General features: G+C 33.7%; 1 protein-coding gene across 1 annotated transcript; it reads left to right on the top strand.

The window, feature by feature from the left end:
- The first annotated feature begins 5,383 nt into the window (after positions 1-5,383).
- LOC114411137 (probable WRKY transcription factor 61) lies at positions 5,384-6,202 on the top strand. Its single transcript, XM_028374893.1, has one exon. It carries the CDS (start codon positions 5,384-5,386, stop codon positions 6,200-6,202), a length of 819 nt encoding a protein of 272 aa, XP_028230694.1.
- The last annotated feature ends 14,227 nt before the right edge of the window (positions 6,203-20,429 follow it).

Here is a 20,429-nt window from a genome sequence, read left to right as displayed (position 1 = left end):
TTGCAAAATAGTCCTTCCGTTAAATTTTAAAGTAACGCTGTTAGTGAGGTCAATTTTAGTGTCACGTCATTTGATGATGATAGAATGAGTGGCTTCTTCAAATTTGATGGTTCTGAACCAATTGGGGCATATATACGAAACAGAACCCACACACACTTGCACAAATAAAAAGAACCAAAAATCCACAGCAACAACCTTATCTCTGTAGCCGTCAACACCAATGGGCGAGGTATGCATAACCATTCTCTTTTCCTCTTTTTTTTTCTTCAATTACCATCAATGTATCATTCCGGGTTTTGATTTTTTTTTTTTGTGTTTTGAATAGGAAGAGGAAAAAGCAGAGGACAACAAAGTGGAGAAGAAAAAAGCAGAGGAAGAAGAAAAGAAAGAAGAGAAAAAACCAGAGGAATCAAAAGATGACAAGGAATCCAAGGAGGAATCTGTGCCGTCAGAAATCATGCAAGGCACAACCTTTGCAATGCATGGACACTTTAAGCACGATTTCTGACATCTTTTAAATTAGGGACTATTTTGCAACACTTATGCAAAAGATAGGGACTATTTTGAATTTTGCATTAAGTTATGGACTAATATGCAACAGGGGTACAAAGTCAGGGACTAAATTGCCTATTTACTCATTTTGTTATCATCAAATAACGTGACATCTTTTAGGAGGCACGTTCACGTGTCATGCCACGTCATCCTTTAGTGCCACGTTGGATAGTCCACGTGGCACTAAAATTGACCTCACTAACAGCGTTACTTTAAAATTTATCGGAAGGACTATTTTGCATCACTATGCAAAGATAGGGACTATTTTGTATTTAACATTAAGTTAGGGACTAATATGCAAAATTGGTACAATCTCAGGGACTAAATTGCCTATTCACTCCCTATATCTATAAAGGAATACTACAAAAACTCTCTCTGAATGTATGAATACAGGTTTTGATGATGTCAAAGTATAATCAAGCAAATAGAGATTGCTTCAAGATTAATTCAAGGTCAAGCAAACAAGATCAAAGAAAAAGATAAAGCCTTAGTTTATTTGTTAAAAGAATCTCACTGGTGGATAAGTTTTACCCTCAACAAATTATTTTCAAAACAGCTCAAAGGTGCTGGTAATTGATTACCATCTCTTGATTACCAGAGACAAGTTTGGAAATAAGCTTTTCAAAGGGTTTTGAAATTTGAATTTTGAATTTTGTAATTGATTACCAATGTTTGTAATCGATTACCATTAATGGAACTCCTGAAATTCAAATTGAAAAGTCATGACCCTTCAAACTATAATTGCATAATCGAATTACCAGAATACTGTAATCGATTACCAATGAGAAAACTTCAAAAAAAACTTTTTGAAAAGATACATCTCTTCAAACCATTTTAAAAAGGCACGATAGACCTATATATATGTGTCTGACTTCAAAAAGAAACAGAGAAATGTTCTAAGAGAACTTAATTGTCAAATGCTCTCTAAACAACTATTGGTCAAACACTTGCAAATCTATTGACAATTCATCTAGGAATTTTAATTTGTATCATCTACTTTAAAGGAGATAAATCTTTTTATTTATCTCTTAAATTCAATTGTAATTAAGAGACTGATTGTCTCTTGGATTATGAGAATCTTGAACACAAAGGTGAGGGATGTCAAGGTGTGTTCAAAGTCTGTAAAGGATCTACAGATAGTGGAAAATCTCACGTGGATTGCTTGAGGACTGGATTTATGCATGGAAAGTGACCAAACCAATATAAATTGAGTTTGCATTTCTCTCTTCTCTTATCTTATTTATTTTATTGCAATCAATTTTGTCTTGTTCGTTTAAAGAACATTGATTAAATTGATTATTATTTCTTATCCTGCATCCTAAGCCTATCATTTAAAAGGGAATTAAAGTTAATTCATCTCCTATTAAGTTATTGAGACACTTGTCCAACGCTCTCCTACAAACTCTTTTTTGGGTGTGAAACTCCATTTTGTAGAATCCGTGAATGATTACAAATCCTTTGAGAATGTCTTGGATTTCTAGAATAAAAAAATCTCTTTTGGAAACTCTCTCATTTGCTCATTTCATTTAATGTTTTGTCTACTGGTTCTTAAGGTTTACTCAACTTCTATTTTTTTTTGTTTTATTTTATTACTATTATTTTTAAAACTTACGGTATCAAAGTAAAAAAAGAAAAATACTAAAATATAATCAGTCAGAAGTAATATTTAAGCTTACCATTAAGCACAAAATATGTTGTTTCCTTGTCAATTAAAAGCTGACGAAGCGAGCTTCTTCACCTGTTCTTCATCACAAGAAGAATTGTGTCTCAGCAAGTCCCCTAGTCGTTTCAATTTGGCCCCTTCTTTAAAATTGTAGAATGGGGACTCAATTGGTGAAGGAACACAACATGTTATCGGGCTGAATGGCAGACAAGGGGATACAATATCGGGGGCAACGGGCAATAACGTGACTTGATCATACTGACTTTGGGATTCTAAAGTGGTAAAGTGGAACTGGCATTGAAGGGGTTAGTTGAATTAGAAGGGCACTAAATGTGGACATACCCTTTGACATAAACTGTTGGTCTCTTATATGTTTTCTGGTTAGCATCTTCAGGTTCACCACAGATGCACACAACTCACCTGCCCACCATGTGTTTGATCTTTAATCCAGCACATCCAATTCTTGTGGTAGTACATTCACACTCCTTCTAACTCCATCCGCTCTCACTCCTCCTAACTTCATACCACCAAAATAATCAAAACGTGACAATTTAAGACACTTCAATCAATAATTCAGTACAGCAGCTAGAAATCCAAAGCCAAATGCATTATTAACAAGACCTATACTGTCTTACCCACAATCTAACTCTACCCCATCCATTTCTTGAGATAGTTACCAACAAGTACATCCTACACTAGTATACTATTTCTGCTGAGAGGATGGGAAGATAGATGACCAACAAAATCATTGCACCACTGTTGACTAATAATCTTAGCCATTTTCGTAAGACTAAAAAGCATTGGAAAATCAATAAATAGTTTGTTTCATGAGTTGGGAAAATTTCCAATAGATGAGACAAATAGTAAAATGAAAATTGCATTTTCTCATGATGTAGATAAAGGCTGTATGCTATCGTGTACAAAATGGTTTTACAGAAACTATAAATATTAGATCAAGATGCAAACTGATAACATTATGCTAAAGAAAGACATTCACGGTTTCCATGATAATGACACTGCTTTAGAAACATGTTTTTGCATAAATTGTTTTGATATGGCATTTTGAATAAGACTAACTACAATCTTATTGAATATGCTGAAAAAACATAATTTAACACTATTTATCTTATGTACTTCATTATATATATACTTGAAACTTCATTTGGTTAATTGCTAATACTAAGACAATCCAATTAAAAAGTGTGATTTATACTTAATACTTAAATATCTTTTTTTCCATTCCCAAAACTGAAACTTCGTTTTTGCGGTGTTCTTTCGATGCAAAGTCACCGCCCTCTCGATGACAACCGCTTGGTGCTCACTCATTTTTTTTCTTTGGGAGTCTGAAAGAGGTTGCTGTGTAACAAAGACGGTGAAGAGAAATTGAGCTCATTTTTGGAGTTTTACGAGAACGATGGTTTGGTTCTCCGTATAAATAATAATAATATAATAAAACAAAAAACAATAGAAATTGAGTTCACCTGTATAATTGGTAGGCAGGTAAAGCTTTTATTTAGATGAGGTAGAGCAATGAGAGAGAGTTTCCAAACGAGAGTTTATCATAGAGTTTCCATGGCATTCCTCTATTTATTATTATTAAGATAGTGTTAATGTTAAGAAGAAAAAAGTATTTATCAGTAAAATAATTGAAAAAATTGAATTTATAAATTAAGTTATAGAATTTATAGGCGTTGTTGTTGTTGTTGTTGTTGTATTTATTTAAGCAGAAAATGAATTATATATATACTTAAAAATATAAAGTAAATTATACTAATTACTCTTAAAATTACGCATTCTTTCAATTTTTAAACACTTATGACAATTCTCCTTATAAAAAAATATATTTAATATTTTTCAAATAATTAAGGAGAGTTATTGTAATATATAAAGGATGTTGATGGTTATAAAAATAAGGATGTTGATATTATTTTTCAAACAACTAAAAAGAGTTAATGTTGTAAGACGGTGTTTTTTTATAATAAATTATTAATTGGTTTTAATTAATTAACAAGTGTAATCAAATTTAAATTTAAATGTTTGTAGTTAATTAATTATTTACTTGATGATTTCTTGATTATGTTTGTGTGTGTTTAGTGAGTTTGAACATGAGTAGATGAACCTTAATGTATGATAGGGGTAGGTGTGCTAGGATAAAGCCCGGGTGTGAAAAAGAGAATTGTAAGGGTCATAAACCCTTCCCTTAACTCTCACAATTTTAATTTGTTTTTACAAGAAACTTTCTTTCTCTTCTTCGGTTCAGACCAATCCAACGAACCTTAAAATCTAAGCCGAACCAATTAGATTGGTTCAAAATCTTTTTCTTGTTCGGGTTGGACCCAAACCAAACCAATTAAAATTCGATGTTGATTGGTTTAAATATCAAATTCACACTTTTCAAATCCGAATCAAGTATATATCTATTATTATTTTTGTTATTTTTTTAATGCTTACTTACATACTATTGTGAGTCTTTTGAATCTTTTCATTGTGTTTCACTTTAGTTTGTCTTTAGAATCAAGGTTTGTGGTTGATAATTTTGTTTATTTCCTCTCTATTATTATATATAGATGAAGTTTTATGATTTAATCAATCAACCATGTGTTATGTTTTTATAATTTATGCTATTATTTAGTCGAATTAAGTCAATTACCACTACTAGAATATGGGCTTTTTACGACGGTTAATAAGGGCTTTTAATGACGGTTGCAAACCGTTGTTGTATATTGTGTCGTTAAAAGTAAATTGCTTTTTATGACGGTTATTTTAATAACCATCTTTGAATGCTGCGTCTGCTTCGACATTCAAAGGCGGTTATTATCAAATAACTGTCTTTGAATCCTCCTTCTGATTTGACATTCAAAGATTGGTGTGTTTATCAGGTTGATTGTACTTGGGCATTCAAGTGATTAGTTAGTAAAAGTAAAGGTAGATTTATCAGGTTTGAATAGTACTGGTTTTCTTAACTTTTTTATTGATGTTATGACACCAAAATTAAGCTGAAATTAGAATCCAAAAATTGGTGTGTTTGATATAAGTTACTATTATTAGCTTACAAGGTTTCAGCTCTTAACTTATATAGCTTATAAGCTAATTTTACTAAACATGTTGTTAATTAATATCATTTTCTTTTAATGAATTAATTTTCAGGTGCAAAGATGTGCTGAAGACATGTTCATATTGATTACCATCTATGAAGGAACTCACAATCACCCTCTTCCTATGTCAGCCACTGCAATGGCCTGCACAACTTCTGCTACAGCTTCCATGCTCCAATCTCCCTCATTGAGTTCACATGGATTAGTTGATTCAGCTATATCCTCCATCATCAACTCTAGTGCTCCTTATTACAACCCTAATAATGCTCTAAACTTCTCTACACACCAAGTTTCAAGACCACAACAATTCTACTTCCCCAACTCATCCATTTCAACCTTGAATTCTCACCCCATAATCACTTTAGACCTTACAACACCTCCAACTTCTTCCTCAAACTCAAGCTTCACTTGCATGCCAAAATACTCATCAACAAACCTTAACTTTTCCTCAGGTTTCTCTCCTCTACATTCTAGCATGCCGCAATCACCTTGGAACAGGTATAGTGGTTACTCCAACTCTGGAACACTTTATCAAAATAGACACCAAGGTGGTAATTACATGTTAAACACGGGAAATCAAAATCAACCATATTCTCTAGGGCATCTCCATCAACCTATTTACATGAGCAACAATAGTACCATTTCTCAGCATTCTTTCCCTAATCCCATTGTTGTTGCAACTGAGGCAATAATCAGAAGCAACCCAAAATTTCAATCAGCACTAGCAACTGCTCTCACAACATATGTTGGCAATGAAGCTAGTAGTGGTAGGACAAGAGAAAATCATGTTCTTGAGAGTGCAGAACTGATGAAGTTAAAGTTGCTACGTAGTGAAAATAGTATAGGAAACTCAAGTATATTTCCACTACCACTACCGGAGCAAAGGAAGTGAAACAAAACTTCAAGCATTGCGTATGTGTCCGTTTGTATAAGATGTTGGTAGACTTGATTTCAATTTTGAATGAGAACCGAAGAGTTGATTTCAATTTTTTTTTTAAAAAAAACAAGTTTTTTCAAAACTTTTGCAGCAATGCATGAAAAGAAGAGAAAACCAGGTTGGGGAGCTATGGGTTTCCTGATCCTTGTAGCCAACTATTTTGAGAAAAGCAAGTGCAACCCTTGTAGCCAACTCTCTGCAATATTGTGCCATTCTTTTGTATTTGGAGTAATATAACAGATTGGGGAGCGAAATTGCACAAAAGGAATGAAGTTGATGACTTCAATCAACCATTTTAATTTAAATTTCACTAAAATTAGGATTCTACACTAACTTCTGGAAGGGATTAAAGACCAACAAATTTATTATCATCATAACAATTATCATGTAAAGCTAAGATTCAACTGTATATGAACAAAGTTGAACATATCAACAAAATATCAAATTAAAAAAACATAACCGATATATCAATATAAATATATTTTACTAATAAAACACCGTACGAACATCAACCAGAGCTTCAATAAGAAATAGCCATTGACCCGTTTGTAGCCCACTCAAAAATGCATCAGCTTCTTCATCAACAACTCATCGATGACATGCGCGCGTCTTCCTTGCAACCACGATTACCAAACATCACCATTAAAAGAAATTACATGGAACCCGCAACCTTTATTCAACAGTACACGAACCACTTAACCTAAAACAAGGTTAAAATAAGCTTAACCTAACAAAGTTACTAACTGACTAACCAATCTCTGTCTTCACGAAACTTCGAGCCGAGAAGTTGGAGCGATGAAGTCGAAGAGGTGAGGTCAATGTCAAAGAAAGGAGCTTCAATGGAAGAAGGGGTAGGGCTTCAATGTCAAAAAGCTGAGGTCAATGTCAAAGAAAGGAGCAAGGTGAACAAACATGCGAGGGTTCAAACAAAGGAGCAAGCAGAAAGGTCTAGGGTTCAAAGCAAGGAGCAAGCTAGCAGAAAGGTACAGCCGCGAGGTTTCGTAGCAAGCAGCAAGCAGTTTTGCCTTTTTTTATTTTTTGAATTACGACAATTTTTTTTTTCTAAAAACCGGCGTAAATTTTATAAAACATAACATTCTAAGGCGGTTTTCAATAACCGCCTTAGAATGTACGTCGTAAAATGCAATTTGTTACACAATAATTACAAAAATGCCACCGCACCACTTTCTAAAGCGGTTCCTCAAATAACCGTCGTAAATCACGTGTCGTAAAAAACCATTTTTCTAGTAGTGTACATTCAAATATGTTGCTTACATTATTTTATGACAACATTATTTGTTAAATTGGGAACTGTCGCAACGTGCCATTTTGCGGGCGAGCGAAGGCGAGGCTCACGGGTGCGCTTCCCAAAGGAGGAAAGATGCGCGGAGTCGCCACCAACGTTTATTTGTGGAAAACGTCGGAAAAACCGAAGGAAACCGGTCAAAATGAAAATTCTAAGTTCGGGAGTTGTATTTACGCTTGAGGAAGATATTAGCACCTCTCACGTTTGTCTCAAAGGACAACAGCCTATTTTTTAGAATTGTGGAATTGTGTCATGTTACCTTTTATTTCTTTTTATTTTTTGAGGTCGACAAAAGCGGGGCTTTTGCTCCTACGTACCCTCCTTTGGAGAGGAAATCAGACCTACGTAGTTCTTACTTATGCGTGAATCAATCGATTCTTTTTACTTGAAGAGTGATCATTTAAAGGAGTTGGACCTTTAAAAATGATTCATTTTACTTGGTAAAAAACTGAAATGATAAACTTTCAAAAACCTATTTTTGTGGACGAGCTTGACTAGGCGAGTTGATTTTAGCCTTTAGTTTCACTTTAGTTATTAGTCAATTCAATTAAGAATGAGAAATCCCAAAGAGAAAACGTCCGATTTGATCTTTCGCTTTATTTTACTAAAAGACATTTTTTTATTATTATATTATTATTTTACCTCTTTTTTGATTTCCAACGTGGTTACGGCATGACCGAACGGTCGGAATTCATTTTAACCAAAATTAACGGATGATACAATTCAAACGATCGGTGGAAATTTATTTTATTTTTAGATTAGGCGAGAAATGACTTAAATAAATGGCTTAAGCACGTCAAAAGGGGGTATAAAAAGTAAATGAAAATGAGAATAAAAATACATGAAACAAAATGTGGACCACCACGGGTACATAGAATGAATTGAAAAGCTTGGTTTGAGGTACTTACCCATTGAAGACTGAAAAAAACGAAGAACGAACGATGAATCTTGAAGAACGGTCGAGAATCTTCGCGTAATTACTCACGGAAACATTACGGAAACGTTACGGAAGCGCCTCGGCTTGGATTTTCTTCACGGAACTAATTTTCCTCAGCTATTTCGAGAGAGAGAGAAGTGCCTAAGGGGCTGAACCCTTTTCTTCTTCACTTCTCCCCCTATTTATAGCAAAATAGGGGAGAAGATTGCTGCCCAGCTCGCCCAGGCGAGCAAGGTTGCTTCCTCTAGAAGCAACAGCCTTCTGGAGGAATCTTCTGGAGGGCCCATGTGGGCCTGATTGCTATTTGCACCCCCATTTTTACTAAATGCACCCCTTCTATTTTTTTGGTAATTCTTTTTTCGTAACATTACGAAACTTTACGAATTTCGTAACGATACTTATTTTTCTTTCCGCAAGGTTACGAATCCTTACGGATTATGTATTTACTCTTTTTTAGCTTTTCGAAGAAGTTACGGAAACTCACGAATTGCGCAAAAACACCTCTTTTCGACTTCCGCCACATTATGGAATTTCACGGATCGCGCAAGCCTGCTTCCTTTTGATTTCTGAGACGTCTCGGGACTTCATTTATTGCATGTTATCAAGTAATAATCCCCGGACGAAATTAGGGTATGACAGGAACAAAACCCTGTTATTTAAAAAAAAATCAATTTTTTTTTGTTGGATATCTGATGACCAAATTGAACCAATCCGTTCATCATAAGGTTGGTTTGATTCAGGTTAGGCAAAAAAATTTATGAAATCTAAACCAAGCCCAACTAATTAAAATCAATTGGTTCAAATTTTATTTTCTCCAAAATCTGAACCAAACCGACCCATGAACACCCCCATTCTTCTTTGTTCTTCTCCAAGAGAGACCAAAATCCTAGGTTTAGTGTTGGTGAACAAAGGAGTGCAAGAAATTTAAAACCTTAGTTCATGATATAAACATGAGTAAATTATTCAATAAGCGAAAGCATACACAAAAACATACCGCTTGTAGTCAATATTGCTATCAAGTGTTTATAGATAGATAGAGATCTTCTAGTCTTTATTTTTTCTCAAGTATGTGAATCAATGGAGCATCACAGACAATTTATAAGCAAGACCAAAGACCCCTCCACCTTATTACCAATACCATAACAATCCTTATGAGTTCCTCCATTAAGAATAATAAAATGTTTATTACGGCTATTGCAACAACGGTTTTATTATTTTGTAGCAGCTCTTCATTATCAAGCAATTAACTATAACAATAAGTAATCAAATCAATTCAATAATATATGAGCCACAAAATATTTTCCAACATTCTCCCACTTGACTCATACATTCTTTATAAATGATCCTATTATACTAACAACTAATATGACCATGTAACTTAAAGCTTGAAATTCCTTAAAACCGCATAGAAATTATCATACATGAATCATGGCGGTTATGTTTTAAGATAAACACTTCCTTCCATCTATTACAATGTATAATACTTTCTGGTAAACTAATTAAAATGAGTCCAAACTATATTGATTCAAATGAATCATAACTTTATATGACAAACTTAATGTGCACAAGTCATAGAATGAAAAAGACATAAAGTTTAACGCAAACCCTTAAGTCCCATATGAACCATATGATCTTAAACTATAGCTAACAAACTTTTATTTGGATGATTGATTTTGTCTCTATATGATCAATAAAGATTAACTCCTTTAATAATGTCTACCTTATGTCAATATTTTTTCCTTGGTTTTCACCTTTATTGGTTTGCAATGAAATTGACAAATTTAAGACCAAAAGCTTTATATGCCTGTGATATAATCTCATAGCATCAGATAAATTCTTTTGTTAAAGTGGTTCTTAAGGGTATCCCATGCTCCCACTTGTTTTCTCAAATTTCACTTGTTGAGAAAATTCACTTTCACTAATTAGGAATTTTTGCTCCCACTAACCTTTGGAATGTGAGTATAGGGTAATAAAATATAAACCTTTCTTGATAATATAATATAAATGCTACGATAATTCTTGTAAATTCAAACCTTTCGATACAAGATGTGTATAGAATTACAAATTTTATATATGAAAGATAAACATCATAATAAAATAGATCATGCCTATGGGTATAGAAATATCATATCGTGACATTTAGTCCATAACTAGATAAATTATTACTTCCCTTGGGGGCCAAAAATAATAATTCCTTTATAACATTGTCTAGGATGCTATGACTATTCTAAACATGTAATCCATATAAGTCTTTATAATATGTAAAACAAATGTCATGTTTACCAATGTAAATCATGTCCTTAATATATGAATCTAGCAACATAAAACTTGCATGCGAGCCAAAGTATTACTCAATTAGATTCATAACATAATCTTATGATAAAACTATCAAATTATGTTCATTTTCTTAATTCATGTGGGTAGATTAAGAAATACAATTTGATATTTTATCCTAATTGATTATACAAATATAACAAAACTTCTTCTGAGATAAAAAATTATATATAAGTATAATCAATCACAATATTATGTCCAATTCTTCATGTGATCTTAAATAACTTAATATATAATTTCAATTAATTAAAGATGCTATGACTAATCAATAATTGATTAAAATTATAAAAATCACTAGATGAATAAAATTATTTCTTCACCAAACAAACTCCTTTAGTTTTTAACACCAGTTAATGCCCATAAAGGGAATGTGGTGAATCCAAAGTTAAGAAATTAATTCTTAACTAAAAATCACATTTTCCCTAGAGTATTATAGCTACCAATTTCTAAATACCAATAAAACTTTATGCAATGTAATGATTCAACTTCAAATACTCGAATACAAAGAATTTAATAAAATAACATGCATAACAGAAACAACTGAATCATTCTCTCAATATTCTTTAATTAACAAATAATATTAGGTTCAATAGCAATTAGCATGTAATTAACATAAAAAATTGCATGTTCATAATAGTCCTAACTTGCAGCATATCCCATTCAATAATAATTAAATGGAAATCAATTTAGTATTAACATTAAACTAATAGTCGTTAACAATGTAATGAAGACATCAATGACAAGCAATCAACGCAACAGTAATTTGGTTCAAAACCACTAAATCCCATGATGGTATCAAATTTGACAATACACCTCCTTGTGTGTAACACCCTGAAATTTTCTTCTTAATTTATTTTGCTACACTGTGATGAGTTAGACAATGAAAATTTGTACTGAGTAATTAATTTTGTGTTCATATGATTTAATTTATTATTTGTATAATTTTTGTGTTATATATGTCTATATTTAGTGTAAATAATTTGTTTAGTCTAGTTTGTCAGAGATATGAAAACTGCCTGAACTAAAATTTCATCTGTAACAAAATTGTGTTGTACACTAGGTGGTAGTGTAATTTAGTTGTGTGAAAGTGATCTCTATGTGAGGTTCACTATGGTTACACGTAATCCTAGAGAGATTAACATAGTAATCAAGACGTTTTGGATAGAATTTACTAATTTTGGTAAAAAGAAAGAATACCCATTTTCGGAAAAATTCTACTTTAACCATTTTTAGTAGAATATTCAAAGGGAAAACATACCAATTATGGGGTTGATGTACACGGTTTTCATGAGCTGCCAAGAATCATTCATGAGTCAAAATTGAGTGATTAAGATAAGCCAACACCTTAATCCAATGGACCATGCTCTAAGCTTCTTCTACAAGTTTCATTAAACTCCAAAAGCTCACAAAACTTGGTAATTCTTCCTCTCTTTCATGAGAAGGAAAGAGATACCATTTCCATTCTTCTTCCAAGATTTTCCAAGTTTTCTTGAACCCTTCTTCCATCAAGCTTAGGTAAATGACCTTTATTTTCAACTCTAAGCTTGATTTGCACTTCATTTTCTTTCTCTATTTTTTGCACTCTTGAAGGTTGGAAACTTGAATCTAAACTCGCTCATTCTTCTTTCTTAATTTTGTGGAGCATCACCAAGGTAGGGGGAATCTCTCCATCTCTCGAACCCTATTCTTGTTGTTAAACTTCCTTGAATATGTTGTTGCCTTGAAATTTTTGTATTGCTACCTTGTTCTAGATCTGTGTGCAGAGCTATTTTTATTGAGATTTTGATGCGCCAAAAATGAGTTATTTGCATATTAAATCCTATGGTTAGACTTAAGGTGCGTCTAAAATGGAATTTTCTAGAGAAAGTTGAGCAAAACAAGTTAAGGAGATTTTTAGGAAGCCATAATTTTAGTACGAAATTGAACTAGTTACTGTTAATGTATGGACTGTTTTCTAGAATTTTTAACTTAAAAATGAGTTTGTTATGTATAAAAATGTAGGGTACCAAATAAGGTTTAGGAAAAACTGATTTTCAAAGCATCTAGAAAATTCGAATAAAGTTTAGGAACGAAATTTGGTGAACCTAGACAATAAGGGAATTTCGAGTATTAGTTGAAATCCAATGATTTTAAGCTCAAAATTGAATTTAGAACATGGAAAAACCTTAGGGAAATAGTAAGGAGTGCTAAAATTGATTTACGAAAAAAATTATAGGATAATAGATTTAGACGGATATAATTGCTAGAATTGAGCATTTTGTGTTCTGCATTTCTGAATGACATGATTGAGTGTGTTGGACCTTTTATTCTGAATTGTTGTTATTCTGAATATGAGAATACCATGAGAGTGTGAACTCTAACAAATGATATACACTATGGATTGGGTCTGAGGGTGTCCAACCCTTGGCAAATTGATTATTATAATTTTTGGTTGATTGTATTTTAGTCGTTATGTTGTCTGCAAATAGACGTGTTCTATTTTAATTACTTGAGAGATTAAGATTGATTTCCTAAGATTAGTACATATGTTTGATCCTCGCCTCAATTTCTTGTTGTGTGAATGTCTCATTATGTTTGTTGTACGTGGCACGAGGGCTACACACATGACATGACAGTAGGAGAGAGAGGACCAAAGGAACCCAGGAGAATTAACGAGTGGTGACTATCCAACATTTGGTGTACTCATTTGGCACGTAAGTTCACATGCCTCACTTTGCTATTCCTGACTGGCCCTGAGACCTATATTTTTTAAGTTGAGAGCTAGGAATCAATATACAATGTATCTTTATGTGGCAATCACTCATGACTGTCATCCACATACAAGTGTAAGACCATCATGACCTGGGAGGCTTGGTGGTAGTGGTTGGGCCCTATTGTGAAATAAGTGGGATAGTTATGCGCTTTGGACGCGAGAGTGTTGTTTGCTTAGACAACCACACACAATGGTTAAATAGATTGTATACTATGGTTTTGCTTGTTTTTTGATTGTGGCATTTGAGGAGCGGAGGACTCACCCATACAACCAAAAACTTTTCAGGAGTAGGTCATGGAGCATCCGCGAAGGATGTTCACGTGGATTAATAGATACAACTATAGTTATACAGTGGAGGAAGAAGTATACCTCCATATGCACTTTGGTTACATATGACGCCACTTTTTGTTGTTAGATGAGCCCCAAATACCACCGATCACTATAGAGACACATGCTACATATCATGTTCATGTTGAGCGTAGTCCTTAGTGCGACATCAACCATATTATCATCTATCACACCTACTTAGGATTTGAGCAGCCAAATAATCCATCGAGGTTCGTGTGGCACTTCTTTGGGCATGATGCTAATGGGAGAGTGTTAACTTTATAATTACATTAGGATTTATGTTGGCCAAGTGTAACTGAATCCCAATTGTAGTACTTAACCGAAACTCAGGTCATCTCCAAAGGGAATAGTGTAACTGAATCAACTCATTCTTTTCATTGTTTATCACTGGTATTCCACCCTTTTTGGGGACTACTTGCACAGGGCTTACCCATGAACTGTTGGAAAGGACACATATCATTCCAGCTTCAAGAAGTTGTAGTACTTCTTTTTGGACTTCTTCTTTCATCACCAGGTTAAGTCTCTTTTGTGGTTATGCAACTAGTTTGAAGTCCTCTTCAAGGTTGATGCTGTGCATGCAAATAGATGGGCTTATTCCTTTGAGGTTGGAGATTTGCCATCCTAAGGCTTGCTTGTGCTTCTTTAGTACCTCCACTAGTCTCTTTTATTCCACTTTGGACAATGTGCTACTAATGATGGTTGGTTTCTCATCCTTGCCCTCTAAACAAACATATTTAAGGTGAGGAGGCAAGGGGTTTAATTCCAAGATAGGTTTTTCTTTAAACAAGGTTCCTAGACCTTCTATTTTATTTTGCAACACTTCCTTTGAGGAATGTAGGTGCTGGATGCATTCCCCCAGGTTATCATTATGCTTCGGCGTGAGGTCTTCCACGACGTTGGTTAAAACAAGCTTTAATGGTGTTGGTGTTACTATTTGTGGAGTTTGCTCTTCTATTACTTCATCAATTATATCACCCTTGAAGCAAGCTCTTTTATCCTTAGGGTGCTTCATAGCTTCACGCACATCAAATGTGATCTCCTCGTCATCCACTTGTAAAGTGCATTTGCCCTCCGTAACACTAATGACGACATTAGCGGTATTCGTGAATGGTCTTCCTAGACTTAAAAAAGGACAGCATCTTCTTTGATATCCATGATGACAAAGTCCACTAGTATGGTGAACCTCCCAACTTGTACATGCATGTCCTCCATTATTCCAAGAGGAAATTTAATGGAACGGTCAGCTAGTTGTATTGTCATGTATGTTGGTTTCATCGCTACCTTTCCAATTTTGTTTAGCGGAGATAATGACATTAGGTTGATGCTAGATCTAAGATCAAGGAATGCTCTTCCTATTGATAGATTCCCAATTGATATAGGAATGGTAAAACTACTAGGATCACCTAGCTTCTTTCTCCAAGATGGCATTGCAATCCTCTTCAAGAGTCACTACGCCATAATCTTTCAATCTTTTTTTCTTAGTTATGAATTATTTTAAGAGCTTTGAGTATTATGGCATCATGTCTACTCCATAATCTTTCAATCTTTTTTTCTTAGTTATGAAGTATTTTATGAGCTTTGAGTATTCTGGCATCATGTCTATGGCATTGCTGAAAGGAATGGTGACATCGAGTTGCTTAATCAAGTCTATAAGCCTTCTATATCGCCGCTTCTTGTCTTGCTTTGTTGGTTTGCGAGGATACGACTTCTCACGTGTAATTGCTTGTTTAGATTCTTGTGTTAGTTGGCTCTTTGTCTTAATTGGCTCTTGTGTTGTTTCTTAAACTATCACGTCCTCCTCTTGTATGTCTTCCTTCACTTCGTTGTCTACCTCCATGTCCTTTCTTACTGGCTCTTTAGTTGCTAACTCACTTCTTGTTGTTACGGCATTGAAGTCAACCTTGTTGGCAATTTATTTTATTTGCACCACTAACTTCTTTACTTGATCTTTTAACAGATTTATTACCTCCATGGTGTTCTCAAGGTTGGAGTAGGATGTGGTGCTAAGGTTGATTATGGCTTATTATAATTTTGTAGTCTGTTCTCTCATGAAATTGGTTTCCTTGACTACTTCCTTCATACAGTAAGAGGTATGGTGGTTACCTCCACACTCTTCACATGGGAGAACTGATTGTTTTGGGGGTATCATTGGTTGAAGTTGTTTTACTATGCTTTTGGTTATGCTCTCCATCATAGCTTTCATTTGTGTTTGTTGTTTAAGGGATTCATCTTCGGTATCTTATTTGGGAATGTCCTTTGGAGAGGTGCGGTTGCAATCACGGCCTCGTTCACTAGCTGCTACATCTTCTATAATTTTCTTTACTTTTGTTGTGGTCCCATTGACATAGTATCTTCCTGCTGAAGCATTTATCATTCTTCTATATTCCTTAGTTGTTCCTTTTAAAAACATGGAGATTTGGGTGTAATCAGAGTAACCATGAAAAGGATAGCTCCTAAGTAAAGCTTTATACATCTCCCATGCATCGAAGAGAGACTCAGATGGAATTTGTCAGAAGCTAGTTATCCTTTCCTTGATAGCTTCGATTTTTTATTCCAGAAATAATTTTTTGAAGAACTTGTCTTTGATTTGCTCCCATGAGGTTAGACTATGGTGTGGTTGAGACTTAGGCCATTCAAGTGCCCTTCCCCCTAATGAAAAGGGAAAAAGTAGTAGCATCTTGATGTGATCGTCTTTGATTCGGTATATTCTTACTAATGTGCATATTTGTTGGAAGCATGTAAGGGTGTAAGGTGGGTATATGGTTCTTCAATGCTAGATCCCGTAAATTAAGTGTTATGGGAGTATCAATGATCCCGTTAGGAAGATTTACTTAATGATCTCCCAGGTCTAGTGGACAAATAGGTTCATTTATATCTATGTCCTCGTAGGCTTCTAATTTGGTCATGGTTGGGTCTTCGACCATTTTTATAATTATGTGGAATACTAAAGAAATAAATATTTATTATTTCTTTCTCAAGAAGGGGTGATGCAATCCTACCCCCAAGGGTATTTGATAGAAGACTCCAAGAGGATTGAGTTAGAGTTGCTAAAGAAGGCCCTAGCTAGGGTTCTCATGAACCTCAAGGTAAATTTTTGAGTCCATGGGCCAAGGTTGGGTCCACTCTTCTTTGTAAATATTAGAATATGTTTTTCCTTCTTTTGGGCCTTGTATTTTGGTCATTCTAGTAGTATAGGGTTTTAGCCTTGTATTTTAGGGCATTTTGAGTAGTTTTTGTAGTAAAAACCTTTTTGTATTTTCATGTATTTTGGCATGGGGTGAGCTTAGCTATTATAGGGAGTGTGTGTAGCTAAGCTTTAGCTTCTCATCTCAAGGAGGCGAACTTAGCTATTAGAGGGGTGTGTGTAGCTAAGCTCTAACTTCTTTAGGATTCTTCTCAAGAAAGCTTCTCAAAGAGGTGAACTTAGTTATTAAAGGGGTGTGTGTAGCTAAGCTCTAACTTCTCAAGTAAGTTTCTCAAAGAAGATTCTCAAGAAAACTTCTCAAAGAAGCTACCTAGGCTATAAATAGAAGCATGTGTAACACTTGTTGTAACTTTGATGAATGAGTGTCTTATGAGACACACTTCAAAGTTCAACTTCTCTCCCTCTTTTTCTCCTTCATTTTCATGCTCCCCCCTCTCTCTCTTTCTTTTCCTCCATTGAAGCTTCCTCTCTAAGCTTCTTATCCAAGACACTCTCTTGGTGGTGAAGCTCCTTCTTCTATGGCTTATTCCTTAGTGGTTGACGCCTCCTTTCACCTCTTCTCCTTTATCTTCCGCTGCATCTCCATGGTGAAAAATCATCATTGAAGGACCTCATTGGAGCTCAAAGATCTAGCCTCCATAGAAACTTCACAAGCAAGCTTCCATCAAGGGGTAAGTGGTATTTTTGGACAATACTAGATAATAACTAAAGAGAAAATTTATATAAAGAATAAAGTATTTAGCTTAAAAATTTTCCAATAATATTTTTTAAAAATTAAAACGAGTTAGTAGAAATATTTTTAGGAAAATAAAATTTAAGAAATGAGAAGTAATATTACACTATTAAAAATAAGTAATTTTTTTTTCAAAAATCAATAGGAGGTGTTTTAGATATATTTTTTAAGAATTTGAATATTTAAAATGGGAAGAGAAAAGTTTTTCTGAAAATTAAAAGATAAAAATAAGAAAATAAATATAAAAGGACAAAATATAAATTTGCATTGAAAATGAAATATATAATTATTTATTTTATTTATTTTCGAAAATTTATTCAAAAAGGGAAACTATAATTTAATGCTAAAAATTGAAGATAGAATAAAAAAACTAAAATATATATGTCTATAATTTATTTATTTTTTCAAAATTTATTTATCAAAAGGGAAAATAAAATTAAAAAAAACTAAATATTGAAATTCTATATCTATATGTATATTTCAAGATTTTAAAGTTAAAATGGAAATAAAATCAAATGCTGAAAATTTAAAAAGATAAATTGAAAGGATAAATCAATTAAATCTAATAAGATAAAGACAAGATATAATATAAATAATAGTCTAACAAATAAAATCTAGAAAGATGATAATTATGATAATTTCCTAATAAATTTAAAGACAACTACCTAATCTACGAATATGATTCCCTAAAAGATAATATAAAATAAAATCTAAAAGATTTTAATTTGAATTTCAAACAATTATTCTCCAGACGCCAAAAACTTGGTTACCGTTTTAATTATGTTAAGATTTACGTTGACCAAGTGTAACCGAATCCTAATTGTAGTATTAAACCGAAGCTTAAGTTGTCTCCCAAGGGAATAGTACAATAACGAATATTCAAATTAAAACCTTTCGGATAAAGATATTTTTATGTTTTTATTTTTTCAAATTTGTATTTTAAATAAATGAAATTTTAATATTAAAATTTATAGAAAATAAACACAATCTAATTTTGAAATATTAATTAAAAAATATTTTCAATTTTTAATAATTTATAAATACAAAATATTGATAATTTTAACTAAGGTTGTTTTACCTTATCACAACCAGTGATGTTTTTAAACCGACATCAACCAAGGCTATTTTTTGGTTAACATCAAATAGGATTTTTTATTTTGTTAAAGTATGCCCGAAATATTTGTCAGTTGACGTCAGTCGGGGCTATTTTTTGGTTAACGTTGGTTGAGTCTATTTTTCAGCCGATGTTGGCTAGATTTTTTTTACCAACGTCAGTTAGGGTTTGTTTGGTCGACACCGGCTAGGGTTTCTTCGAAGGACATTGACCAAGGCTATTTTTAGCCAACGTCGGCCTAAAAAATCCTAGCAGACATTGACAAAAAAATCTACCCAATATCAACTAAAAAATAGCTTGGTCGATGCCGATCAATAGAACCTACCCAATGTCGGCTAAAAAACATCATTGGTCAACGTTGGCCAAAAAATCCCTAGTCTAAGTTGGCTAAAAAAGTAGCCTTGACCAATGTCGGACAAAAAACCCTACCCAACATCGGCTATAAAATAGCCTTGGCTGATGTTGGCTAAAAAATAGCTCTGACCGATGTTAACCTAAGAAACTCTAGTGGATGTCGGCTGTAAGAACCTAGTCGATGTTGACTAAAAATAATCATGTCTGATGTCGGTCAAAATTACCTAGCTGGTGTTAGCAGAAAAAACCCTAGCCAACATCAACCAAAAAGCCTAGCTAATATGGTTAAGAAATAGCTTTGGCTGATGTCAGCCAGAAAACCCTAGTCGATGTCAGCAAAAAAATCTTAATCGACGTCGGCTAAGAAAATCTAGTTGACATAAGCCAAAACACCCTAGCTAACATCGGCTAAAAAATAACCCTAGCCGATATTGGCTAAAAAATAGCTTTGGCTGATGCTGGTTGGAAAAACCTAGCTGACGTCGGCTGAAAAATCCTAACAGGTGTCTACTCAAAAGTTAGTCATGACCGATGTCAATAGAAAAAATCTAGCCAACGTCGACCAAAAAATTCCTTGGCTGACGTTAGCAAAAATTTCCCATTACCGACGTCAGTGAGAAAATAACCCTAACCAACATCATCTAAAAAAAATTTTAGCCGATATCAGCAAAAAATAACTTTGGTTGACATCATACAAAAAAATTCTGACCGAAAAAACCTCGGCCAACGTAAGTGAAAAACAACTTATGTCGATATCGGCCATAAAAACTTTAGTCACCCGTAGTTGTGAGTGTTGAGCGAGAAAGAGTCGCGAGCAAAAACGTAAGTTAGAGTGAGCATCTCTGAAAAAGAATTTCAAATTCTATATTTTTTGAGAGAATTTGAAATCCCACCGGTTTTAGTCAATTGAAATGATTCATAAAAATATCAAAAATTAAATCTCTTTTCAAATACTCTATCCAAACAAGCTATTTTATCATGAATCATTTTAAATTCCTTGAAAAAATGAATTCCCCTGTTAAATTACTCCATCCAAACACACTATAATAGAGAAGCCAAAATAACCAAGCCAATGGGTCTAACATTAAAATATAAAAGC

Source organism: Glycine soja, chromosome 5 (genome assembly GCF_004193775.1).
Source record: "Glycine soja cultivar W05 chromosome 5, ASM419377v2, whole genome shotgun sequence".
Lineage (NCBI taxonomy): Eukaryota > Viridiplantae > Streptophyta > Magnoliopsida > Fabales > Fabaceae > Glycine > Glycine soja.
The sequence above is the reverse complement of the archived record's forward strand: the minus strand, read 5'-3'. Positions and strand labels throughout refer to the sequence as shown.

What these genes read in the sequence shown, in the direction of transcription:
- LOC114411137 (XM_028374893.1), top strand. Translation starts at nt 5,384, where the DNA reads ATGTTCATATTGATTACCATCTATGAAGGAACTCACAATCACCCTCTT.